This window comes from Triturus cristatus, chromosome 2_1 (assembly GCF_964204655.1).
Source record: "Triturus cristatus chromosome 2_1, aTriCri1.1, whole genome shotgun sequence".
NCBI classification, from domain to species: Eukaryota; Metazoa; Chordata; class Amphibia; order Caudata; family Salamandridae; genus Triturus; species Triturus cristatus.
In genome coordinates this window covers 120,786,207-120,813,621 of record NC_140581.1, presented here as the reverse complement: position 1 = coordinate 120,813,621, position 27,415 = coordinate 120,786,207, and the positions used below count along the sequence as shown (strand labels likewise).

Sequence of the window (27,415 nt, the reverse complement as noted above, 5' to 3'; positions counted from 1 at the left end):
TGGGCACTAGGAAGATGCAGGATGCCATGGCCCCTAGCAGAGATGAGATTCGCCTTGCCGACGACAGATTGCTGGTTATGATCTGTCTGCCTTTTAGCATAATGGATGACTGTCTTTCCTCCGAAGGAAACACTTTTCCTACTACGGAGTCTATAGTTGCACCCAGGTAGTGGATCCTCTGCGTTGGTGAAAAATTGGACTTTTTGACATTCACTCTGAGACCCAACTTGCGACATAAGTTCAGGCATAGCGACAGCTGTGACCGCACATTCTGTGGTGATGAGCCCTTTATTAGCCAGTCGTCTAGGTAGGGATAGACGAAGACTCCTGCGCGTCTCAGAGCAGCCGCTACTACTGCCACGCATTTTGTGAATACTCGAGGAGCTGACTTCAGGCCAAAAGGGAGGACTTTGAACTGATAGTGAGAGTTGCCTACCACAAACCTGAGAAATTTTCGATGATTCCTTAGGATGGGAATATGGAAATATGCATCCTGAAGGTCCAGTGAACACATCCAATCGCCCATCCGGAGAAGAGGATATATTTGGTGGAGCGCCAGCATGCGAAATTTTTCCTTTCTTATGTGCTTGTTCAGTATCCGTAGGTCTAAAATGGGTCTGAACTCTACCTTCACACTCCTCTTTTGGATGAGAAAGTATCTGGAGTAAACTCCCTTTCCTCTCTGGTTTATGGGCACTTTCTCTATTGCAGATTTGAGTAGTAGCGTCGCTACCTCTTCTCTGAGCTGCTTTAGATGCTGGGATGAATTGACAGGAGGAATCGATGGGGGGTGACTTTTGAAACGAAGCGAGTACCCATGACGCAGTATATTCAGTACCCACTTGTCCTTTGTGATGGATTGCCACTCTGGAAGATGATGTGCAACACTTCCTCCCACCGGAGCGGTGGACAGCATCGGAGGAAGCGGCTTCTCATTGCTTCCCCGGAGCTTTGTTTCCAGCATTAGACTGCCTGTTGTTACCTCGTCCCCTGGATGGCTTGCGGGACTGGTATTGCTGTTTCTTTTGACCTTGCTGGTCCTGGTTCTTTTGCCAATGAGGGGTTTGAACCCTCTGTTGGTAACTGCGCCTGTCATTTCCCTTGCGGCGTCGAAACTCTTTTCTCTTTTCAAGCCCGACAGCTTTCATGGTCTCCAGCTCTGCTTTCATACGGGCCATTTCTTCGTCTGCATGGGACCCAAAAAGAGAACTACCGGAGAAAGGCAGATTTAAAATTCTTGCCTGCGCTTCCGGTTTCAAGGCCGTCAATCTAAGCCAGGATGATCTTCTGGCTGTGACTCCATGTGCATATTCATGCGCTGCCAGTGTTGCCCCGTCTGCCGCTGCACTTATGATCTGGTTAGAAACCAGACTCCCCTCATGCAAAATCTCTTCAAAGTCCCGTCTGTCCTCTGATGGAACTTTGTCAATGAACCTCTGCAGAGAGTCCCATAATGACCTATCATAGCGCCCCAGAAGAGCCGAGGCACTCGCCACCTTAAGGCTTGAGGATGCTGAGCCGCAAACTTTCCTCCCCCAGGAGTCTTGTGTTTTACTGTCCTTATCTGGTGGTACCGTTGAAGATCCCGCTACTGCATGTGTCTTCCTGGCAGCGGCGGTGATGACAGAGTCCGGTGGAGGATCCGATTTAAGGAATAGAGGATCCTCCGGAGCTGGACGGTACTTTTTTAGAATTCTCGCCGGCGCCGTTTTGGTGGTTGCTGGTGTGAGAAAGATATCCATTACCGGTTGTAGCAAACCGGGGACTAACGGCAATAAAGGGCGTGACACTGTGCGTTCATGAAGAGTTTCAAAAATTATGGATGAAGTGGTCTCCTGAACCGGCATAGGGATATTTAATTTTGTAGCTCCTCTACACAACACTTCTTGAAACGTAGAAATATCATCTACCGGAGATACCCGAGAGGGTGGCGTCTCCGAGAGTGTCGGTGAATAATCCCTTTTGGATGATCTGGAAGAAGGGGAGGTAGAAGGGGTCCTACGGCGCCTTCTCTCTGATCTGGTCGACTCTCTTCTGCGGGAGGGAGACCTGGATCGCCTTCTTGGTGCTCGAGAGTGACTTCGGGATTCTCTTTCTCGAGATCTTGGTCTGATCGGTGTCGCTGGGAATACCACGCCCCTTATTCTTGTTAGCGATGCCTTTATTGGGTCTGGCATAGCAGGGTCCTGAGGCATCTCCCTTACGGGACTTTGAGGTACAGCATTGTCCTCCTCCTGCGAACTTTCTCTTGCAGGTACTGGAGATTGATGCACAAGCTCTGGTGATTCTGATCTTGAACCTGAGCCCTCTGATCCTGAAGGCGAGATAGATATGAGACGCGGTGATTCAGGAGTCGTATATATCAGTCTATGAGGAGATTTCCGCCTTGAGACTGGTCGAATCGTGAGGCGAATATGTGACACCTCCCGCGTACCCTCAACAGAGGGCTGCCTCGACGGTGATAGGCCTATCACCGGAGATCTTTGACTCGAATCTTCGAGGCTCCGAGCTTCTTGTCTCGACATCGAGATTATCTTCGACGGAGGCTTCATGTACCTCACCAAAGCTTTGGAGACCTGTGAGGACGGAGGCACCTGCCTCGACGTCGACTCCGACGGAGGCACCTGTGAGAAGTTGGCCTGATGTATGATGTCACTAGTTATAGTGTACACCTTATATCAGTCCAAATACCCTTATGGTGATTGGTTGTAAAGTCAACCTTATAGACCAGCTATCCTAGTGGTAGCATGGACAAGAGCAGTCTTAGGCTAAACTCTGAATGGCATGTGAAGCCAGCTGTGATACCATATATAATCCCTTGAATACCAAATGAAAGGACACCACAACAGATATATATATAAAATAAAGTGTATTTATTCTAAGCAAACCCTCAGCACTCTTTATGAGTTTAGAGGTAAGTACAACACAGTCTTATTTAAGCATACATTAAGTCACACAGGTAAGTAATACAGTTAGGCCCTAGGGGCCACGCAAACCATATACTAAATAAGTGGTATAAGAACCACTGTCACGGAAATAGAATAGGCCTAGGCCTAGGGAATCGCTGGGGCTACACTACACTAGCGTTAGTTAGGGAGTGGGAGGCCCACGGGATTCGTGTGCAGAGTGGAAACACTCACGCGTAATGCGTAAAAGTCAATAGCAATGTTACAGTTTAGAAATAGATAGATTTAGGACACTTCCGGAGTAGGTAGGAAGTTGAGACTTGAAAACTAGACACTAGGATAGTCACTATCCTGATGAGCACCGGAGTACCCAAGTTACCTAGCCCACAGGCTGCGGGTGCATAGGGGTGAAGATGCGTCGTTTTCGTCGTCGACTCCTATGGATGCCTGAAGAAAGATGCTGACAGGCAGTCAGGAGAGAGTGTCCGGTGGATCCCAAGCCTGGGATCAAGAAGAGAAGAAACCTGCAAGCAGAGGGGACAGAGTCAAGGTCACTAGCCAGTGACCACGTGGAACCAGGAAGGAACCAGGCGATGTCGTGAAGAGTTGCAGGTGAAGGTGAAGCTTGTCGCTGCAGCCAGGAGGACCAGGAAGCGTCGAGGACGACCAGGACCAGGAGGCGAGCTGTCCCACGAAGGCTCTTGCTGTCGGCGGCGTCGAAGTTGGACTAGGACTCACCAAGCCTTGGCAAGCGGAACCCACGAAGAACAAGGGACTTGCTTCTGGTGCAGACCAGGAAGGTCTGGGGTGCTTCTTCTTTGCAGAGAAGCGGGAGCCAGTCTGGAGGAGCCAAACCAGCGCAGAAGATTTCAGGGAGCGTCGTCACAGAGGCCACTAGCCAGTGGGCAAGTAACCGGACAGACGCGGCAAGCAGGAAAATGCTGAAGGGCCCCACGCAGGACTCGTGGAGTGTGGGGGGCTGGTCTTCGGTGCAGATGGTGCTTGGGGTTGGGGCTTCTCAATCCCCGGTGCACAACTTCGAGGGTACCTCAGAAGCTGCGCTGTAAGTTACTAGCCACTTTTCCCAGGTAGCCGGTCCCACGTCGCTCGTCGCCTCCACGGATCTCAGCTCTGCTGCAGATGTGGATGAGGGTCGGAGAAGTCTGGAAATCAAGGCTCTGGTCGGGCTCTGCAGTCGGTTCCTCGTCGAACGTTTCACAAAGCAAAGGGTAGTCACTTGATGGTGCCTGTTTGCACAGGGTAGCCACTCCTTGGCTACAAGGGAGATTCTTCAGTCTTCTTCTTTCGTCGAATGTCGAAGGTCCAGAGTTTCTGTTCAGTTTTGCAGGTTCAGGATAATCTAAAGTCTTGAGGCCCAACTCCCACTCTTATACTAATCTGGGGGGCTGGGATACCTGCTAGGTCACGCCTTATGGGTGGGACCTGGGAGGGGGTGGTTACACCCACTTCCCTTTGTCCAGTTTCGCGCCAGAGCTGGGGCTGGAGTGCCCCAGCGCCGGTTTGAACTGGACTATGCAAGGAACACCTTGTGTGCCCCAGGCATGTCTCATTCCTTTCAGCCCACCCTGCCCCAATACACTAAAGGCTGTCTGGGGAGGTGCTAGCACCTCCCCAAGCAGGAAACCTATTGTCCAGGCCTCCCTGGCTGGGATCACTCCCAGCTGCAGGAGGTCAGACTTGTGTCTGTGGCAGCAGCATCCATTTTGTGATGCTGAGGCTTGGGTCAGAGGTTACACAGCAAAGTAGGATTTTAACATGTCTCTCCCTCTAGAAGGGGGGAATAATATCCTCATCACCAGAAATGGTATGGGGGTATTATTCCAAAGTGTTAGACACCTTACACGACATGTTTTGATACAGCCCAACCATAGTTACCATAACCGTTTAAGATTATAAGGCACTTTAAGAGTATATGGTAGGCTATATCATAGAACAGCTATAAGGACATGGTTCCGAAAGCTGCAGACAGGCTCAGCTCATGCTAGAGCCCCATCTCACATGTTACCAAGCACTCTGCCTCCAGGATTGTTAAGGCCTGCCATAGGAGTGACTGATAGGTACACATGTGTCTATATATAAGGTAGATATAGATATACTATATCTAAGCAAGGGGTGATTACACGACCTTGCCCCAGCTGAGTGATCAGCCAGTTGTGTCTGATTGGAAGGCCAGACCAGGGGTGGCATAATACATGCTGCAGCCCCTGGGAGGCCTAGGGTACACCTATGCCCTGGGTACCTAGGGTACACTATACAGGGTCCAATAAGGTGATCCTTACCAATTGGGTATGTACCTAGGGTACATGGAGTCCATTTTACAGAGAGAGCAGACAGCCTGAGACCCTGAATGGCAGGATCTCAGGCCAACTAAGTCGAAAAACCAGCTAGACACTAGGCAAAAAGTTGGGGGTAACCATAGTCAGATATCCACCTTCCTACAGCACCTGCCTCGACGTCGACTCCGACGGAGGCCTTTGCCTCGACGTCGACTCCGACGGAGGCCTCTGCCTCGACGTCGTCTCCGACGGAGGCTCCTGCCTCGACGTCGGCCCTGACGGAGGCGTCTGCCTCGACGTCACTCCTGACGGAGACTTCTGTCTCGACGTCGAATGCTCCGACGACGTCGAAAGCCTCTTCGCCGTCGAACGATGTTTCCTCGACGGCGATCTTGATGGCGATCTTGGTCTCGACGTCGACTGTGGAGATCGTCTACGTACTTCTTGCGACGTCGAATGATGTCTCGCCGACCTCGACGTCGAACGATGTCTTTCTTTCGACGACGAACGATATCTCTGTGCAGACGTCGATCGATCTTCTCTTGACGTCGACAGATGCTTTTTCGACGTTGAACTATGGCGCCGAGTCCTCGACGCCGAGCTTTTAGACGCCGTCGACGTCGAACGCATCCGCTTCGACGCTGAATCTAAAGTCGACGACGATTTTCTCTTTGCAGCATGACTTCCCCTTGACTCCTCACCTCTCAGCGACGATCCCGCCGCTGGAGTCTTCGACGCCGAGCCCGACGTCGATGGGGAGCAAACAGGGACCAACTGCTTCGACGTCGACCGTTCTGCTAGGCCATACAGCCTAATCCTCTCCCTCTCCTTTAAAGTCCTTTTGGAAAGGTCTTCACAATGATGGCAAGTTGCTGGAGAGTGAGAGTCCGGCAGACAGATAATACACACCTCATGTGTGTCTGAAGCCGCCTTCTTTTTTCCACAAGATGGACATGGAACAAATAAAGAAGGCATTTTTCTGACAAAATAGCAAAAAAGTCAGTCAGAAAAACACAGGATACAGACTTCCTCAAAGAAGTTCTAAGAAGAAGCCCAAAAAATCTTAAAGTAGTAATAATTCTTGACTATAGAGTCAAAAAAGAAGAGAGCTGAATTCCAGGGTCCTGACTGAAGGAGCCGGAAAGAACAACTGACCTAACTGTCACCCCTGAGGCATGATGGGATATGGAAGTCAGGGCTGCCTTAAAGGCACGGTGCCAGTTTTTACCTGTACAGGGCTTTTTAGTCTCTATGGTATTATATTGCAATGCAGCCTGCAGGCTGGCAATGTGTTGTACATCTGTGTTTTTCCACAGTTTGTTCTCTTTATTTTTTGCTTTCTCATGAGTGTTTACCTCATTAAAAAAAAAAAAAAAAAAAAAAAGAGATTTAGGTGTATTGTTATACCTTTATATATATATATATATATATATATGTGTTATTGGATGTGTATATTTACATTGCCTAGCCTTTTATGGGAGCTGCATTTGCTTGGAAAAAATGATATATGTTTATACATATACAGAGCTGTATATATGTATGCTTTTTACATATATAATTTTATTATTTCCGGGGTCCCCGCACATGGGCGGGAATATTCAGTGCTTATGACTATTGATGAGGATCCCCTGGAAGAGAAGTAGTTTTTTTGTACAATAGATGATTGAGTCATCGGCTATTGCCCCTGTCTGATGGTGCTCGTCATCTTTCATGACACTGCTCAGGCCTGACTCTTAGGCCTGTTCTGACAACTTGCCCCATCGCCAGATAGGAGTAGAATGGCTATTGCGGTATCAGTGTCTCACTGTCTAGCGTGTGGCGCATGTCCCTGGGAAATGCAGGATAGGGAAGGGAAAGCGGATTTCAAAAACCGGATTACATTCTGGAGCCCTCTACCACCTGCCCAATCCGAGGTTAACGTCCATTATAGCAAGTACAGCCCTGTCCTCCCCCTTGGCTGCAATCCCATGACTATTCTATTTCTACAGTAAACAAGCAAAACACCACACGTCATGAATGATAGCCTGAACACCCAATGGATGTCATGAGGGCAGATCAAAAATGTGAATGAAAATTTGAAACAAGCAATGGATGAGAAGGGCTGATTTATTTCCCTTCTTTGTATTGATATTAGGTAATGATTACAAAGGATCTGAAACTGCGACATTCTTAAAAAATGGCATTAAAAATGCAAGGAGGAATGACACAATACTATGACGTACACTCACCCACTGGTATACTGAGGGTGCCTGTAGGACACAATAATAGAGAAAAGGTGAGTTTACCATGAGTACTGATATTGGCGTTCTCTGGGGTGACCTGACATCTCTTCCAGTACAGATCCGAGTTTAAACTTCCTGCTTCCTGTTGATAAAGGTTTGGAAAAAAGTTAACGAGAGTAGGAACACATGTGTCAACACTACCTGCCTTTGCGCAGTGCCAGGCAATCTTGTACTAACATTTGGACCAACAGACCAAAGCTAAGTGCCATTAGCACCAACAAGCCTCCGACAATCGATTGACTGTTTAGCAGTAGCAGGTCAGCACACTCTTCCTTCATTGGTCAAGGCAAAGGACGTGTTTGTGGTCAGAGCAAATGTTGGTACAAACCTATCCTGCACTGATGATACCTAGCAAGCTCATCCCTTATTGGAAGTCTAGGTGAGGACAAGGAAACCAATGCATAAACTGTGAAGTCCATTACAATGCATCACCTGAAATGCCATACCCTTGCCTTATAGGGTCAGTCTAGCCCCTTTCAATGCATCCTCGCTTTCTTTGGTCCCTTATATTATGCTCTCATGTTGATAAGTTTGTAAAACATAAATGTTAGGTCTGGGTTTTAGAGAGTAGGCTCCTGGCCCCCCCTTTCAACCACTGACTCTCTTTGACCACCCTTTTTTAGCCACCAGTTTGAAATATTGAAAATTAAGTGTTTGCACAGCCTACTAGTATATTGATCTCTCACCTAATACTGTTTTTGTGCTTGCACTGAATAGCACTTGGGACTACTTTACAACTTTAGTATATGTTTTCTCTTTCTGGCTTTCTCCTGTGTGTTGCGTTCTAATGTGCTGATCCTGCGTGTGCAATATGAGCTACAATGTGGGGCAAACACCGTTGCAATAAAACAACAACTAAGCCACGCAACCTCTGAAAGTAATACAAGCAAATTCTGATGTGTTTTAGCCTTGTTGGGCCTCACCAGTAAGATGCAGATGGAGTCCCTATGTCACTGCATGCACAGGTCGCATTTCTAGGCGTACCCCTTCCATCTTAGGGAGACTCATTTAGGCAGTGGAAAAGTCATGTATGGAAATGTTGGAATTAATCTGAACTGGGAGTTTTTCAGGGTAAACAAGGTTCTATACTTTCTAGCATTAGTTAGGTTGACTGTGTTTCCTGAAATAGTGTCTGGTTCTGTGGGCTGAAGATATTTGTACCTTCTGGAGTGTATCAGAAGAGGAGCCTCCCTATCCTCTTAAGGGACTACTGCTCACCAGTATTTCAGACTATACATCTAGGGATAGGGAAACAGTTAGCACTGATCCCAAGAAAGCTGAAACAAGAGCAGAGCAATAATTAGTAAGACATCCTCATGGTACAACGTGAGTCTGTGATGTTGATAATTCACCTCTAAATCACTGTCTGGCCTCCCATGTGAACCACCTGATGCAGACTGCTGATAATCTGAATACCCAAAATCTCTGGAGAGAGATGGGAAGCTGACATAAATATATCTCAGTCATAGGGAACTTCTCCCCAACCCCTCCAGGACAGCTTCAGTAGATCAGAAGTGGATGGAGACAAAATAATAGGATCAGGAGAGAGGTACAGATCAGACAAGGACATGAATCAAGGGATTCCTTGCAATGGATGAAGAAGAGTAAGGCAGTAACTAGTCAGTGGAAAGTCTAAAGTTGTCAACGAGGAATGCTGGTTAACAGGAGCAGTGGAATCTCGTACTGAGAAAGTATCTGAGGTACTGCCCCTCAGTGCCGTTTATAGTACGTTCGTTCATTGAAAATTGGTGTAAGATGTAGTGTTTAAGAGAGAGGGCAGGCATCACCAGAGTGACCTGTGCTACAATGGCAGAGCTTTCTTGCCAATGGCTTCCAACTCATGGCATGGGGTCAGTGTTTACAGCAGCCCCTTGCTATATGGACTGCCACCCTCAACAATGGCCACATTCTCTAAGGTCGCAGCTCCTGATGTCACATCTTTTCCTATGACAAGACTGTGTGAGTGAGTAGGTATGCTCTACCTGCAACGAGGTGGAAGGTTTAGCGCTAGGACAAGTGTGACAGTGCTAACAATCCAAACACGGAGGTGATGTTGCTTAGCAGGTTAGGCTTTACTGTTGCTTTTGGGGTCAGGCTAAGACTGATTGCATTTGCATATGATTGGTCTCCTGCTCTAATGGCACAAGAGGCTTGGGGATGGATAATCCCTGTCTGTGGCAGTAGACTGAGTCAAAAACAACGGATTTGAATGTGATCAGTAATTACCAGTGATTTATACAAGCATACATGAATCATTTAATGTTTTTTGTAGTATCTCACCATATGTGGCACAGGAATGCCCATGTAATTGCCCTGTACAACTATATGCAACTGTTTCTAAGTTAAAAATCACTAATGAAGTGCAAGATGGCCAAACTACTTCAGGGGTTGTGTCGAGAACCCCCTGAATATAACCTGACCTAGCAGTTTCAGCTGCCCTGTTCCTTTTGACTGATTTGCATATGGTAGGTCTCTGTATGCAGTGGCAAAATTACCAAAAATGATGCTGGATCAATTTTGAGACTCCATTTCTCCATTTAATGCAGGAAAGGTGGGAGTCCAGATCAGACAGGATTACCGAAACCAGGATGGCGAAGAAAGCCATGTTGAACCCACAGTATTTATGAACTACCCAAATATAGCTATCTCTAAAATGTGGAATCCGAGGTTAACCTTCACCGGAACCTGAAGTAAGAGTAAGGCCATTTGCTTGAATCTTCACTTTCAAATAGGGAACAAGCTGTCGCCCTCACCCTTTTCCAATCAATTTTCTGTGATACTTTGTGAGAAGTTGGCCTGATGTATGATGTCACTAGTTATAGTGTACACCTTATATCAGTCCAAATACCCTTATGGTGATTGGTTGTAAAGTCAACCTTATAGACCAGCTATCCTAGTGGTAGCATGGACAAGAGCAGTCTTAGGCTAAACTCTGAATGGCATGTGAAGCCAGCTGTGATACCATATATAATCCCTTGAATACCAAATGAAAGGACACCACAACAGATATATATATAAAATAAAGTGTATTTATTCTAAGCAAACCCTCAGCACTCTTTATGAGTTTAGAGGTAAGTACAACACAGTCTTATTAATGCATACAGTAAGTCACACAGGTAAGTAATACAGTTAGGCCCTAGGGGCCACGCAAACCATATACTAAAGAAGTGGTATAAGAACCACTGTCACGGAAATAGAATAGGCCTAGGCCTAGGGAATCGCTGGGGCTACACTACACTAGCGTTAGTTAGGAAGTGGGAGGCCCACGGGATTCGTGTGCAGAGTGGAAACACTCACGCGTAATGCGTAAAAGTCAATAGCAGTGTTACAGTTTAGAAATAGATAGATTTAGGACACTTCCGGAGTAGCTAGGAAGTTGAGACTTGAAAACTAGACACTAGGATAGTCACTATCCTGATGAGCACCGGAGTACCCAAGTTACCTAGCCCACAGGCTGCGGGTGCATAGGGGTGAAGATGCGTCGTTTTCGTCGTCGACTCCTATGGATGCCTGAAGAAAGATGCTGACAGGCAGTCAGTGAAGAGTGTCCGGTGGATCCCAAGGCTGGGATCAAGAAGAGAAGAAACCTGCAAGCAGAAGGGACAGAGTCAAGGTCACTAGCCAGTGACCACGTGGAACCAGGAAGGAACCAGGCGATGTCGTGAAGAGTTGCAGGTGAAGGTGAAGCTTGTCGCTGCAGCCAGGAGGACCAGGAAGCGTCGAGGACGACCAGGACCAGGAGGCGAGCTGTCCCACGAAGGCTCTTGCTGTCGGCGGCGTCGAAGTTGGACTAGGACTCACCAAGCCTTGGCAAGCGGAACCCACGAAGAACAAGGGACTTGCTTCTGGTGCAGACCAGGAAGGTCTGGGGTGCTTCTTCTTTGCAGAGAAGCGGGAGCCAGTCTGGAGGAGCCAAACCAGCGCAGAAGATTGCAGGGAGCGTCGTCACAAAGGCCACTAGCCAGCGGGCAAGCAACCGGACAGACGCGGCAAGCAGGAAAATGCTGAAGGGCCCCACGCAGGACTCGTGGAGTGTGGGGGGCTGGTCTTCGGTGCAGATGGTGCTTGGGGTTGGGGCTTCTCAATCCCCGGTGCACAACTTCGAGGGTACCTCAGAAGCTGCGCTGTAAGTTACTAGCCACTTTTCTCAGGTAGCCGGTCCCACGTCGCTCGTCGCCTCCACGGATCTCAGCTCTGCTGCAGATGTGGATGAGGGTCGGAGAAGTCTGGAAATCAAGGCTCTGGTCGGGCTCTGCAGTCGGTTCCTCGTCGAACGTTTCACAAAGCAAAGGGTAGTCTCTTGATGGTGCCTGTTTGCACAGGGTAGCCACTCCTTGGCTACAAGGGAGATTCTTCAGTCTTCTTCTTTCGTCGAATGTCGAAGGTCCAGAGTTTCTGTTCAGTTTTGCAGGTTCAGGATAATCTAAAGTCTTGAGGCCCAACTCCCACTCTTATACTAATCTGGGGGGCTGGGATACCTGCTAGGTCACGCCTTATGGGTGGGACCTGGGAGGGGGTGGTTACACCCACTTCCCTTTGTCCAGTTTCGCGCCAGAGCTGGGGCTGGAGTGCCCCAGCGCCGGTTTGAACTGGACTATGCAAGGAACACCTTGTGTGCCCCAGGCATGTCTCATTCCTTTCAGCCCACCCTGCCCCAATACACTAAAGGCTGTCTGGGGAGGTGCTAGCACCTCCCCAAGCAGGAAACCTATTGTCCAGGCCTCCCTGGCTGGGATCACTCCCAGCTGCAGGAGGTCAGACTTGTGTCGTGGCAGCAGCATCCATTTTGTGATGCTGAGGCTTTGGTCAGAGGCTAACAGTTGAAGTATGATTTTAACATGTCTTTCCCTCTAGAAGGGGGGAATAATTTTCTCATGTCCAGAAATGGCATGGGGGTATTATTCCCGAGTGTTAGACACCTTACACGACATGTTTTGATAAAGCCAAACCATAGTCACCATAACCGTCTAAGATTATAAGGTACTTTAAGAGTATATGGTAGGCTATATCATAGAACAGCTATAAGGACATGGTTCCGAAAGCTGCAGACAGGCTCAGCTCATGCTAGAGCACCATCTCACATGTTACCAAGCACTCTGCCTCCAGGATTGTCAAGGCCTGCCATAGGAGTGACTGATAGGTACACATGTGTCTATATGTAAGTTAGGTATAGGAATACTACACCTAAGCAAGGGGTGATTACACGACCTTGCCCCAGCTGAGTGATCAGCCAGTTGTGTCAAAATGGAAGGCCAGGCCAGGGGTGGCACAATACATGCTGCAGCCCCTGGTAGGCCTAGGGTACACCTATGCCCTGGGTACCTAGGGTACACTGTACAGGGGCCAATAAGGTGATCCTATCCAAATGGGTTATGCACCTAAAGTACATAGTAGTAATTTAGAGAGAGAACAGCAGGGCTGTGGGTCTGATTAGCAGGCCCACAGCCACATCTAAGTCGTAAACCAGTAAAGCAAAAGCAAAAAGTGGGGGTGAACATAGAAAGCAGACCCTACTCTCCTACACAACCCCCCCCCAAACTTAGGGACATTAAACTAACCTTGACCAGTTGAGTCTTCATGTTCTAAGTGGAAATATCTGGAGAGTCCATCTGCATTGGCATGGTCAGTCCCAGGTCTATGTTCCACTGTGAAGTCCATCCCCTGTAGGGAAATGGACCACCTAAGAAGTTTGGGATTTTCACCCTTCATCTGATTTAGCCACAAGAGGGGCTTATGGTCTGTCTGAATCTTGAAGTGAGTGCCAAACAAGTATGGCCTCAGCTTCTTCAGGGCCCAAACCACAGCAAAGGCCTCCCTCTCAATAGCTGACCAACGTTTCTCTCTAGGGGTCAGCCTTCTACTTATAAAAGCAATGGGCTGGTCTTGACCATCTACATTCAGTTGTGAAAGAACAGCTCCCACACCTAACTCAGAAGCATCTGTCTGGACAATGAACTCTTTGGAGTAGTCTGGACTTTTCAGAATAGGTGCACTGCACATGGCCTGCTTCAGGTCATCAAATGCTTTTTGACAGCTTGCTGTCCACTGAACTTTCTTTGGCATCTTCTTGGAGGTCAAGTCATTAAGTGGTGTCACTATGGACCCATAGTTCTTAACAAACTTTCTGTAGTACCCAGTCAGGCCCAAGAAAGCTCTGACCTGAGTCTGGGTAGTTGGAGGAGCCCAGTCCTTTATGGTCTGGATCTTGCTCTCCAGTGGTTGAACCTGACCCCCACCGACTAGGTGGCCCAGGTATACAACCTTGCTCTGCCCTATCTGGCACTTAGTGGCCTTGATAGTGAGGCCTGCCTTTTGCAGGGCCTCTAAAACATTCCTCAGGTGGACCAGGTGATCCTCCCAGGTGGAGCTAAAGACAGCAATATCATCAAGATAAGCTGCACAATAATCATCCAACCCAGTAAGGACTTGATTCACCAGCCTTTGGAAAGTGGCAGGTGCATTCTTCAAACCAAAGGGCATTACCACAAATTGATAATGTCCTCCTGGGGTCGAGAAAGCAGTTTTGGCCTTTGCACTCTCAGCTAGTCTGATTTGCCAGTAGCCTGCTGTTAGGTCAAATGTGCTCAAAAACTTAGCAGCTGCCAGTCTGTCAATGAGCTCATCTGCCCTAGGTATTGGGTGGGCATCTGTCCTAGTGACAGCATTGAGACCTCTGTAATCCACGCAAAACCTCATCTCTCTCTTACCATCTTGGGTGTGAGGTTTTGGCACAAGGACTACAGGACTAGCCCAAGGGCTCTCTGAAGGTTCAATGACTCCCAGCTCCAACATCTTTTGTACCTCAACTTTTATGCAGTCCCTGACATGGTCAGGTTGCCTGTAGATTTTACTCTTCACAGGCAGACTGTCACCAGTGTCCACCTCATGGGTGCACCAGTTTGTCTGACTTGGGGTCAGAGAGAACATATGTCTGTAGGCCTGCAGAACTTGTCTGCAGTCCTGTTGCTGATGGACAGTGAGGCTGTCAGAAAAGACCACACCATCAACTGAGCCATCATCAGGGTTCTGAGTCAACAGGTCTGGGAGAGGGTCACTCTCTTCCTCCTGCCCCTCATCTGTAGCCATGAGTAGCCCCATGTCTGCCCTGTCAACATATGCCTTCAATCTGTTGACATGAAGCACCCTGTGGGGGCTTCTGGGAGTCCCAAGGTCCACCAAGTAGGTGACTTCTCCCTTTTTCTCAACAATAGTGTGGGGTCCAGACCATTTGTCTTGGAGTGCTGCTGGGGCCACTGGCTCCAACACCCACACTTTCTGCCCTGGCTGGTAAACAGTCAGTGCAGCCTTTTGGTCATGCCAAGCTTTTTGGAGTTCTTGGCTTGCCTCAAGGTTTTTAGAAGCCTTCTTCATATACTCTGCCATCCTGGAGCGGAGACCAAGTACATAATCCACTATGTCTAGTTTGGGTTGTCTGAGAGGTCTCTCCCATCCTTCCTTCACCAAACACAGGGGTCCTCTTACAGGATGCCCAAACAAAAGCTCAAAAGGGCTGTAGCCAACCCCCTTTTGTGGGACCTCTCTGTAAGCAAACAGAAGGCAGGGTAAAAGGATGTCCCATCTTCGCCTAAACTTGTCTGGTAATCCTTTTATCATTCCCTTTAGGGTCTTGTTGAATCTCTCAACAAGCCCATTGCACTGTGGGTGATAGGGTGTGGTGAACTTATAGTTAACACCACACTCCTTCCACATTGCAGTCAAGTATCCTGACATAAAGTTGGCACCTCTGTCAGAAATGACCTCCTTTGGAAAGCCCACTCTGGAGAATACTCCAAGCAGGGTCCTTGCCACAACAGGAGCTGTTGTGGTCCTCAGGGGAATTGCTTCTGGGTACCTGGTGGCATGGTCCACTATCACCAGTATGAATCTGTGCCCAGATGCTGTTTGTGGGTCCATTGGTCCTACAATATCTATGCCCACTCTTTCAAAGGGGACCCCCACCACAGGTAGTGGTATGAGGGGGGCCTTTGTGGTGCCACCTGATTTGCCACTGGCTTGGCAGGTGACACAGGAGCGACAAAACTCCTTAGTATCTTCTGACATATGGGGCCAGTGAAAGTGAGGGACAAGCCTGTCCCAAGTCTTGTTCTGGCCTAAATGTCCTGCAAGGGGAATATCATGGGCCAAGGTTAGAAGGAAGCCTCTGAACTTCAGTGGTATGACCAACCTCCTGGATGCACCAGGCTTGGCGTCTCTAGCCTCTGAGTACAGTAGCCCTTCATCCCAATACACTCTATGGGTACCTTGAGCATTCCCTGCAGCCTCAGCAGCAGCCAGCTGTCTGAGGGGTTCAAGAGAGGGGCAGTCTAATTGAGCCTGCCTCAGATCTGCCCTTGAAGGTCCCCCTGTCCCAAGAAACTCAACCTGATCAGGTTCAAGTTCTTCTAGGACAGTTCCTTCAGGGCTCTCAGAATCATCCTCCTGGGAGGACTGATCCACCACCTGAGGCAGGGGGGAAGGCACAGCATTAACCCTACTGCTCTTTCTCTTGGATTGTGACTGGTCCATAGTTTCAGGATCCAGCACTTGTTCAGTGTTGCACTTTTTGGCCTGTGACCTGGTCACAGCAAGGACATGTGTATCTATCCCCAGCATTTCTGCATGGGTCCTATACTCCACTTCAGACCAAACTGAAGTTTCAAGATCATTGCCCAGTAAACACTCTACAGGAAGGTCTGAACTAACAACAACTTTCTTGAGGCCAGTTACCCCTCCCCAGGAGAAGTTAACAATAGCCACACTATGGGAGGTAGTGGCATTGCTAGCGTTGGTCACTAGGTAATTCTCACCTAGTATGATCTGTCCAGGGTCCACAAAAGCAGGTGTCACCATTGTGACACTAGCCCCAGTGTCCCTGTAGGCCTGAGCCATTCTTTGGTTGATAAAAGGTGTCTGTCTGTACTTGCCCAGGTTACTGGGGCCTACAGTAGAGGACAAAGCTAAGTCCCCATCACAGATCAGGACAGCCTGAGTAGGTACTCTGACTAGGCCAGAATCCTCCTCAGTTCCCAGGGTTAACCCTACTACACCCTTTTGCTGGGAACCACCACTTACAGCTGAACTAGGGGGTACAGTTGCCTTAGGGGCAATGGTGGTTGGGGGCTTATCCTTTTTGGTGCACTCACTAAACCAATGTGAGGTAGACTTACAATAGTTGCACCATGGTTTCTTTTGGCCTTCTTTCTTCTTATCCTTTTTGGAACCACCCTCCCCCTGAGCCTTTTGGGGGCCTGGTGAAGACTTCTGGTCTTTTTGTTTCTGATCATTACCCTTCTGGTCTGCCTTTTTCTGATCACCGCCCTGGTTCTGGTTTTTCTGCTTAACTCTAGTCCTGACCCATCTATCTGCCTTCTTTCCCAATTCTTGGGGAGAAGTCAGATCAGAATCAATCAGGTGTTGATGCAATAGCTGGTTTTGACAGTTGTTAAGTATTTGTTCTCTCATGATCAAATTATACAATCCTGTATAGTCCTTAACCTTACTTCCCAATAGCCAGCCTTCCAGAGCCTTAGTGGCACAATCTACAAAGTCAGTCCAGTCCTGAGTCTGTGTCTTCTGGGTATCCCTGAACAACAACCTGTATTGTTCAGTGGTTAGGCCAAACCCATCAATCAGAGCACTCTTCAGGACAGTGTAATTATCTGCATCCTCATCACTAACTGTGAGGAGCTTGTCTCTTCCTTTCTCAGAGAAGGAGAGCCACAAGATAGCTGCCCACTGACTTTGGGGTACCTGCTGTACTTTGCAAGCTCTCTCCAAAGCAGTTATCCATTTGTGGATGTCATCCCCACACTTGTAGGGAGGGACAATCTTGCTCAGGTTTCTATTATCATAGTGCCTGTCTCTATCTCTAGGAATGTTGCTGCCACCAGTGGGTTCTAACCCACTTAACTTTTGTTCTCTAGCCAGAGCAAGCTTCTCTTTGGCAAGGGCAAGTTCTTCCCTCTGAATCCTCAGATTAGCCTTCCTCATTCTGGCTGCATGCTCCTTTCTCTCAGGTGAAGTCATTCCCCTGTGAGAGGAAGCATTAGAGATGTTAGAGACATGGGAGTGGATGGATTCCCCTGAAGGGGATCTGTCCTTCCTGTTTCTCTGTGAATGTCTACTTGTGGGTCTGTATGGGGGGACCCCATGCAAACTCCCATGTAAACTTAAGTTAGCCTGGCTAAGTCTCCTTACTTGGCTCTGGCTGTCTACCTCCCCATCTGAAGCCCCATCTGACTCCTCTGTGGTGGGTAGACCCTCCTCTGTGCCTAGGGCACCTTCCTGTGATGCCCTCTGAGCATCATACTCCTCTAGGAGTTGTCTTAACTGAAGGAGGGTAGGGTTTGCACCCTGTTTTATTCCTCTGGAGGTACACAATTGTCTCATCTCCTGGAATGTTAAGGTATCATACCTAGAGGGGGTCTTCTGCAGACCTGCCCCTCCTGAGAGAGCATCTACTTGATCTCCTCCCAGAGGCATGATCTAGTGAGGGTGTGGTGTGTGCACCTACCTACACTAGTTGTATCTACTAAACCTTTCTAGTAGTTGTAGTCAGGGTGTGTTATTCCCTTCAACCTACAACTACAAAGTCCAGTAGGACTTAAGTATAATAATCTATGTTATATGTACCTAGACAATATCTGTGTGATCTTTCAATTTAGTATCTCAAGATTACAATGGTATTACAACAGCAAGCTCAGATCCCAACCGCTGCTCACCAATGTGAGAAGTTGGCCTGATGTATGATGTCACTAGTTATAGTGTACACCTTATATCAGTCCAAATACCCTTATGGTGATTGGTTGTAAAGTCAACCTTATAGACCAGCTATCCTAGTGGTAGCATGGACAAGAGCAGTCTTAGGCTAAACTCTGAATGGCATGTGAAGCCAGCTGTGATACCATATATAATCCCTTGAATACCAAATGAAAGGACACCACAACAGATATATATATAAAATAAAGTGTATTTATTCTAAGCAAACCCTCAGCACTCTTTATGAGTTTAGAGGTAAGTACAACACAGTCTTATTAATGCATACAGTAAGTCACACAGGTAAGTAATACAGTTAGGCCCTAGGGGCCACGCAAACCATATACTAAAGAAGTGGTATAAGAACCACTGTCACGGAAATAGAATAGGCCTAGGCCTAGGGAATCGCTGGGGCTACACTACACTAGCGTTAGTTAGGAAGTGGGAGGCCCACGGGATTCGTGTGCAGAGTGGAAACACTCACGCGTAATGCGTAAAAGTCAATAGCAGTGTTACAGTTTAGAAATAGATAGATTTAGGACACTTCCGGAGTAGCTAGGAAGTTGAGACTTGAAAACTAGACACTAGGATAGTCACTATCCTGATGAGCACCGGAGTACCCAAGTTACCTAGCCCACAGGCTGCGGGTGCATAGGGGTGAAGATGCGTCGTTTTCGTCGTCGACTCCTATGGATGCCTGAAGAAAGATGCTGACAGGCAGTCAGTGAAGAGTGTCCGGTGGATCCCAAGGCTGGGATCAAGAAGAGAAGAAACCTGCAAGCAGAAGGGACAGAGTCAAGGTCACTAGCCAGTGACCACGTGGAACCAGGAAGGAACCAGGCGATGTCGTGAAGAGTTGCAGGTGAAGGTGAAGCTTGTCGCTGCAGCCAGGAGGACCAGGAAGCGTCGAGGACGACCAGGACCAGGAGGCGAGCTGTCCCACGAAGGCTCTTGCTGTCGGCGGCGTCGAAGTTGGACTAGGACTTACCAAGCCTTGGCAAGCGGAACCCACGAAGAACAAGGGACTTGCTTCTGGTGCAGACCAGGAAGGTCTGGGGTGCTTCTTCTTTGCAGAGAAGCGGGAGCCAGTCTGGAGGAGCCAAACCAGCGCAGAAGATTGCAGGGAGCGTCGTCACAAAGGCCACTAGCCAGCGGGCAAGCAACCGGACAGACGCGGCAAGCAGGAAAATGCTGAAGGGCCCCACGCAGGACTCGTGGAGTGTGGGGGGCTGGTCTTCGGTGCAGATGGTGCTTGGGGTTGGGGCTTCTCAATCCCCGGTGCACAACTTCGAGGGTACCTCAGAAGCTGCGCTGTAAGTTACTAGCCACTTTTCTCAGGTAGCCGGTCCCACGTCGCTCGTCGCCTCCACGGATCTCAGCTCTGCTGCAGATGTGGATGAGGGTCGGAGAAGTCTGGAAATCAAGGCTCTGGTCGGGCTCTGCAGTCGGTTCCTCGTCGAACGTTTCACAAAGCAAAGGGTAGTCTCTTGATGGTGCCTGTTTGCACAGGGTAGCCACTCCTTGGCTACAAGGGAGATTCTTCAGTCTTCTTCTTTCGTCGAATGTCGAAGGTCCAGAGTTTCTGTTCAGTTTTGCAGGTTCAGGATAATCTAAAGTCTTGAGGCCCAACTCCCACTCTTATACTAATCTGGGGGGCTGGGATACCTGCTAGGTCACGCCTTATGGGTGGGACCTGGGAGGGGGTGGTTACACCCACTTCCCTTTGTCCAGTTTCGCGCCAGAGCTGGGGCTGGAGTGCCCCAGCGCCGGTTTGAACTGGACTATGCAAGGAACACCTTGTGTGCCCCAGGCATGTCTCATTCCTTTCAGCCCACCCTGCCCCAATACACTAAAGGCTGTCTGGGGAGGTGCTAGCACCTCCCCAAGCAGGAAACCTATTGTCCAGGCCTCCCTGGCTGGGATCACTCCCAGCTGCAGGAGGTCAGACTTGTGTCGTGGCAGCAGCATCCATTTTGTGATGCTGAGGCTTTGGTCAGAGGCTAACAGTTGAAGTATGATTTTAACATGTCTTTCCCTCTAGAAGGGGGGAATAATATTCTCATGTCCAGAAATGGCATGGGGGTATTATTCCCGAGTGTTAGACACCTTACACGACATGTTTTGATAAAGCCAAACCATAGTCACCATAACCGTCTAAGATTATAAGGTACTTTAAGAGTATATGGTAGGCTATATCATAGAACAGCTATAAGGACATGGTTCCGAAAGCTGCAGACAGGCTCAGCTCATGCTAGAGCACCATCTCACATGTTACCAAGCACTCTGCCTCCAGGATTGTCAAGGCCTGCCATAGGAGTGACTGATAGGTACACATGTGTCTATATGTAAGTTAGGTATAGGAATACTACACCTAAGCAAGGGGTGATTACACGACCTTGCCCCAGCTGAGTGATCAGCCAGTTGTGTCAAAATGGAAGGCCAGGCCAGGGGTGGCACAATACATGCTGCAGCCCCTGGTAGGCCTAGGGTACACCTATGCCCTGGGTACCTAGGGTACACTGTACAGGGGCCAATAAGGTGATCCTATCCAAATGGGTTATGCACCTAAAGTACATAGTAGTAATTTAGAGAGAGAACAGCAGGGCTGTGGGTCTGATTAGCAGGCCCCCAGCCACATCTAAGTCGTAAACCAGTAAAGCAAAAGCAAAAAGTGGGGGTGAACATAGAAAGCAGACCCTACTCTCCTACATACTTCTTATGCGAATCCCCAAAGTTCCTTGATTAGTCCTACTCAACGCAATGTGCCGATGGTTCCTGTAGTCCACCTTCCAACCAATTGCTGTTCTGTTTATCATTATGAAGGCAATACTCATCTAGTTCTGCATATTCATGCTGAGTCTTCTAACTCTTCATTTTTGTTCTATACTTGTGGGAAGGACATTGCTGCCTGGAGTGAGGCTCACTATTTAAAAAACTTAACAATGACAAGACTGAAAGTCTTCTCTTTGGCTCTTCGATGACATTTTGGTTAGATCATTGCCGGTGGAGGAGCTCAATTTAGACTCCATCCCTTACACGTCATCATAGTGTAGTTTGCATTTATATTCTAATATTATATGTACTGTGGACCTTAATAATATTAATGTGTGTGAACATTTAAACGCAGTCATAAAATTTATTTACTGTGGAAACTAGAGTTTTATAAGCATGTGCAGTAATGTTCAGTGTAACATGAAGACATGTATTCTGTATACACGTTTGCATTTTATACTCTAAGTTACAGTTGCATATATTCTGACAGTCACATTTGAAAGTGTAATCATGTATGCTTTTACTCACGTTTGCATTGGTTCTTGAGTTAAATGTGCACTTGTGTAACTAATAATTTGAAGTACACATTCAAAAGTTTAAAGTTAGCCTGACTAAAGGCCTCGTAATTTAGCTAGAAAAAGGAGTTTTATTGTCCGTGCTCGTTTCTTGATAGCAAGGCCTGAGAATGAGAAATCTTGGCAAGAAGCGTGAAAGTCTAATACGCAGATAAAACCTATTTATCTTGTATCAGGAACGGAGGGATGTTCAAGCTTGCAGTAACTATCTAAGATTTGTGGGATGGGAAAGTCTGGTAATTTTACAATTGCATGACACAAGAAAAGAAACAATTGGTTCCTGGTAGTATGGGAAGAGGTACGATTGTTGCTGAAGTTTCTGTTTGGTTTAATTAGCGTTCACAATTACAGCAGATTCCCTTCGACTTAGAGGGTTACAGACCTCTCTGCTTCCTTTATTCTTGCAAGTATGAAGCTTTAGGCTAAACACTTATTCCAATTCTGGAAGACTTCTACTGGAGTTTTAGTTAAACTGACATCTTCCCATGCTTCCGTATTTCCTTGAGACTCTATTCTAAGAAACATCCTTATTCTAGACTTAGAATCTTGACTGGATGATTTTAGAACTTTTACATGTTTGGGAGAGAGAATCGGAGTTTCTTTAAGGAACACCCAATTCTAATTCTCAGTTTCTGTACTGCTGTGGCTGTGAATAATTTGTATCTTATCCTACTGAGATGGAACAAATTGTAATATTTCAGCTTGCCAGCTATAATCTTGTATCTTTATAATAGTAACCCAACATGCACCTAAATTGGATTGACTATTAATTGGAAATAAACTACCTTAACTTAAATGACTGATTCTTGGTCCTTATTGTGTGGCCAAACACGCATCACGAATATTGAATTGTTTTATTATTGCTAACTCCCTTTGTCTCTCAGTCAAATTAAAAAGATCCATCAGTTGAGAGATTGTAAATCTCGCTTATGTGCGCTTTCGCTGTTCTCTTTCCATGGGCAGGCCACCTGCACCAGCGCACCAGGTACAGAACATTGGAGCCAATCAAATCACACAGTTATGTCATACGTATTTGGAAATGAGAATCCTATGGAAATTTGCTTTCTTTGTTGCCTTTTTCTACAAGCTAAGCCAATCGCCAGGCTTTCAGCTCATCAAGAATATGCAAATGCAGTGTATCTTGGTCTCCCTCGGCCTTCAGTTCATACACACTCTGGCAGCTGGCCTGGTCCCTGGACCCACACATCGAGAATGTACCTCAGAGAATTTCAGACCATTACTCTGACTCCCAGTGGCCACTCACATTCTCCTAAAACCTCTTTGCATCTGCCTTAAGTTCCAACAGAACCTTCCCCCTAGATTTCTGTTAATCTGTTTCCATAAATACTGCCTGATCCTCACTCTGGTTTATTCCATTTGCTGGTTATTCCTCGTTTTTGTAGCACTAGTTTTCGCAGTCCTCATGGCACAGAAATGGATTCAGCTCCCTTTTTATCTTTGAGAGTTTTCGGATCATCCTGCTTTTAGAAAGGACTTTACAATGTAGTTATTAAGCAGCAGAACCCAATTCTTTAACACTTGACTTTTGTTTCACTTCCTGATTCAGATTGTTAGCGCAATTATACCATGGTTTGTTCTACGTAAGTTTTACAGGCATCCATCCATTCATTTATTCATTCATTCAAGGGAGTGGTATTATGTAAATGGGAGAGCTCTAAAAAGGGCACCGTTCGGTTGTCTTTTTTATAATATATTTACATAAAACATATTTACATTTATGGCACAGAAAGACAATATAATTTGCTAAAAATAATTGTTTTTGCAATAAACTAGGTCACAAGTATTCAAGGACAGCAAATTAAAGACTAAGGGGCAGCTTTACTAACATTTCACGAGGCACAGTGCAGCAAGGCAATTTGCTCTGCTGTGTTGCCTTAAAGGGTAACATCAGACATACACATATTTACAAAGATATGGTGCATTTCTGATGACTTCTTTCACTGGTGCACTGTTTGGTGCCAAGCGCAAATGCAGGCACTCATGCCCCATGGTGCAAGGGTGCCTGTGTTACAGGCAAGATTATTTTTGTGCAGGAAGGACCACCTTCCTGGACAAAAACAATCTTTAACAGTATTTTTCTTTTTCCATATGTGATGCGGAACACATCACACCCTGAGAAAAAGGAATCAACAAGGTCAACTAAAGATATTTCTCCCTTTGAACCTGGGTCTGGGAGGCGTACCATTTTGCCATATTCCCAGGTCTGCAACTCTTTCTGAAGATAGGAATGCAAAAAAAATCCATGGAAGGATGTGTGAGAACACCCATACTTCACCCATGGAACGTCTCCCTACAGCGAAGTGATATTCCATAACAGCTATTAATGTTGCCTTGACTTCCTTTGGATTTACTAAACCACGCATAGCCACGTAAGGTGGCTTTGTGTGGCTTAGTAAATTCCACAAAAGGAATGTGTTGTCTTGCAACTACTTGCGTCACGCGAGGGCAACACAAGCCCGAAGAACATTTGGCCCTAAGTGATCTTTCCACTATAAAAAGGTAATTGTGTTTTGGTTGGGAACGTGACTCTAGGTTGATAACTACCTTTCCAGCCACCATTCCCTTGGTAATGGGACAAACTCCTGCTTGAGCACGGATAAGAAAAACAAAAGGAGTTGTCTGACTTGCACGGTTTGCAGCTTGTCATTGCCTTTGGATATAGATCGAATACAGCTGGTCAATTTCCAGTGCTCAGTAGAAAGGTTTGCATTTTCATGCGGTATTTCACTATAGTTCCAGAATACAAGACATTAAACAATGTCTTGTCAATGTCTTGTCAAACATGACCTTGAATTATGCGGAAAATTCACTTGTCAAACACAGCCTTCATCACAGATCCTGGTTTAAATATCTTTTTGCTCTGTGTTACAAGGTGTGCAGCTGCTAGTTTATCAATGACGAAACAGCAACAGTGTGTTGGAAATACACAAAAGAGTACCCCACAACTTGTAACAATGTAAAGATCTTCATATCCTGTTTCACAACAACTCATGCTTGTTTAGAGCGTTACTATGGGATGGATACATTCAGAAATGGTGTCTCTATCATGATAGAGACATTGTTTTTTTTCTTTTAGCAAATTAGGGGGATGTAGATCCCCAACTCTGTGATTATCTAGGCAATATGACCAGCGAGCTAGAAAAGGATGAGTACATAGTCCAGTTCGGGTCATTTGGGCCCAAGACCTATTCTTACAGAAATTCTAACAATGCAGTATGTACGAAAGTCAAAGGCATCACCTTAAATGTAAACAACAGTGTCAAAATCAATCTTGACAGTCTAAAGAATCTGTTGAATTATTACGCTACCTGTTGCTATGGTGAAAATGATAAAACAATTGTACAAAGATCTAGCATATTCAGGTCCAGAAAATAGTGGGAAATTACAACCCAGCCAATGCATAAAACCTTGCACGCAGTGTTTGATAAAAGGGTCCTGACTGGAGACTACAAAACACTACCATATGCCTATTGAAGGTGCATTAGAGTCTCACAAACCTGACTATGGACACCAGGTTTCAGCACTCGTTCTCCTGCGTTTTAGCAGGCCCCTCAAATTGCAGAAAAGCTATTTTATAAAGTAACTATTAGAAAATGCTCTAATTGTTTTATTCAAAACCTCTAACAATATTTTGGCTTTATTTGTGTTGGCAAAATCTTTATACAGAACTATCCCTAAGGTTTCTACACATCAAAGTTATAGAAGACATACCAAATAATCTCAACGATGAAGCATTGTTACCTACAGGCCTTGTAAACATGGTGATTGTCGACGACTTTATGAGCGAAGGTGGGGATCACACTGGCATAGAGAAAGCTTTTACTCAATTTTCACACCATCGCAATCTAAGCAAATGTTACATCATGCAGAACCTGTTTTAGAAGGGTAAGAGCAGTCGTTCTATAGCTCTTAACGCCTCATACCTGGTTTTATTTAAAAAACCCAGAGACAAACAACAGATGTCCATTAAAGGTAAACAGAAGTACCCTGGTAACACCCATTTTTTCTTGTACGCCTTTAACAACGCTACTGAGAAACCACACAGTTCCTTACTGGTAGACTTAAATTAAAACCCAATACTCTAGAAGACTACAGACTGCATGCTGGTATTTTCCCACCCGATTTCCCAGTCGCTTATACACTTAAAACCAAGTCCAAAGCCTATAGACAGAATCAATAAAGAGTGTCCTTCAGCATTCACACTCTAGACCTTATAATACCAGGTACTGACCATGTTGGCGCGTCTTCACCGTAATCTAGCCCTCCTAAAAATGCTAGTCACAGCTAGCCCCCAGGAAAGAAAGGCCATCCTGTGTGCGGCTTCGGATGATTTAGTGGCTTCCGTTTCAGAAATCACTCTAAACACCCTAAAAGTTAATGTATATCAGAGCACCAGTTCTTTGTTTTGAAGAAGAAGTGCCACCTTATCAAGAAGCTCACTAATAAAAGGGCATCCCTCATGTCTAAGAAGAAACTGGTAAAGCAGTCAGGAGGTTTTATAGGTTCTTTGTTGGGCATAGCTATACCGCTAATTATTAGCCTCCTAACCAGGAACTGATGGATTATGCCCAAAATATGTACTTGGTACCATGGCAGCAGCTTGAGCAGTTGGGGAAGTCTACGAATGATGCCTGGAATATCTGGAAAAATTAGATGCAGCGCCTGGATGCCGAGATGAAAGAAATTTTAACCGTACTTATTTCAAACCTTACCACAAAGAAGGTCTTTACTCCAACACTCTTCAAAACATTAAAAAATATTACAGGAAGTGGAATGCTGAAACAAACAGGTTGATTCACATGCCCCTGACTCTGAACAGCCTCCACCTTTAACGCCTCAAGAACCACCACCTTCCTCAGACATCATTGTAGAAGAACTTTTCAAAAATATAAGTCAAAGGTACAGAGGGGCCGCACAAATGTTGCTAAGTAAAATGTCAGCTACTAATATGTCACAAAACAGTAATAAATATACTCCAGCTCAGCCTTGTAGTATGTCCAGCACCAGAACTCACCACTTACAGGTTACTGCAACACACTGCCACGTAACATAATGGAAGCAAGGAGTTACAGTAACATCCCTTAGAAAGTAATGTTAACTAAACAAAGCTGGCTCCGAAGTCTCTGGCAGCTCCTCGCTCATGAAAAGGTGGCATACAAACTAAGAGAAGACGTAACTCAGTAAAAAAAACATGGGATTCAGGGTTACATTATCTAAATGAGGATAGAAGAGGCCTCTACAGTCCTACAAGATTACGAGCTCTGGGTTTATTGGACATTGGCCACTAGGCGCTTTAACAGAGGGCAGTACGCCTGAAAAGGAAGATGGGTTGGAACATGGTCTTACAGATGTTCACTCAATGACTGTCACTGGGGATGAAAGGAAGAGCAAGAGGGCCGAGGGTCAGGTTGGGAAGGTAATTGTTGGGTAGAAGTTAAAACGAGAAAGCCTGATTGAAGTTCTGTACTTATTTTTCAAAACACAATAAAAACTATTGAAACCTTAAATATATTTACATTTAGGGGATGGTAAGACAATGCAATTTGCTAAACGTAACATGTTTTTGTGATAAACTTGGTCACAAGTAGTCAAGGACGGCACTTTACAACTAAACCAGGTCCACTGTCACAACACAAAGTGATCTTTCTAATTTAAGAAAGCTAATGGTGTTTTGGTTGGGAGTTTTACTTTGAGTTAATAATTACCTTTCCAGCCACCCTTCCATTGGTGATGGGGCGAACTCCTCCAGCTTGATCCTGGGTAAGAAAAAAAAGGAGATGTCTGACTTTCACTGTTTGGAGCTCGTC

General features: G+C 46.5%; 1 protein-coding gene across 4 annotated transcripts in view; it reads right to left on the bottom strand.

Moving 5' to 3' along the window:
• The window catches only part of LOC146863860 (uncharacterized), a 661,357-nt gene that overhangs the window by 298,290 nt on the left and 335,652 nt on the right, over nt 1-27,415 (bottom strand). For all 4 annotated transcript variants that reach the window (XR_014969566.1, XM_085628573.1, XM_085628574.1 and 1 more), the window contains 2 exons: nt 27,314-27,364; nt 7,489-7,567 (listed from right to left, as the gene is read on the bottom strand). Coding sequence is in view for 3 of the 4 variants with exons in the window: in XM_085628573.1 (XP_085484699.1) it covers nt 7,489-7,567; nt 27,314-27,364 (130 nt within the window). In the remaining variant the exon portion in view is untranslated. The remainder of the gene's footprint in view (nt 1-7,488; nt 7,568-27,313; nt 27,365-27,415) is intronic.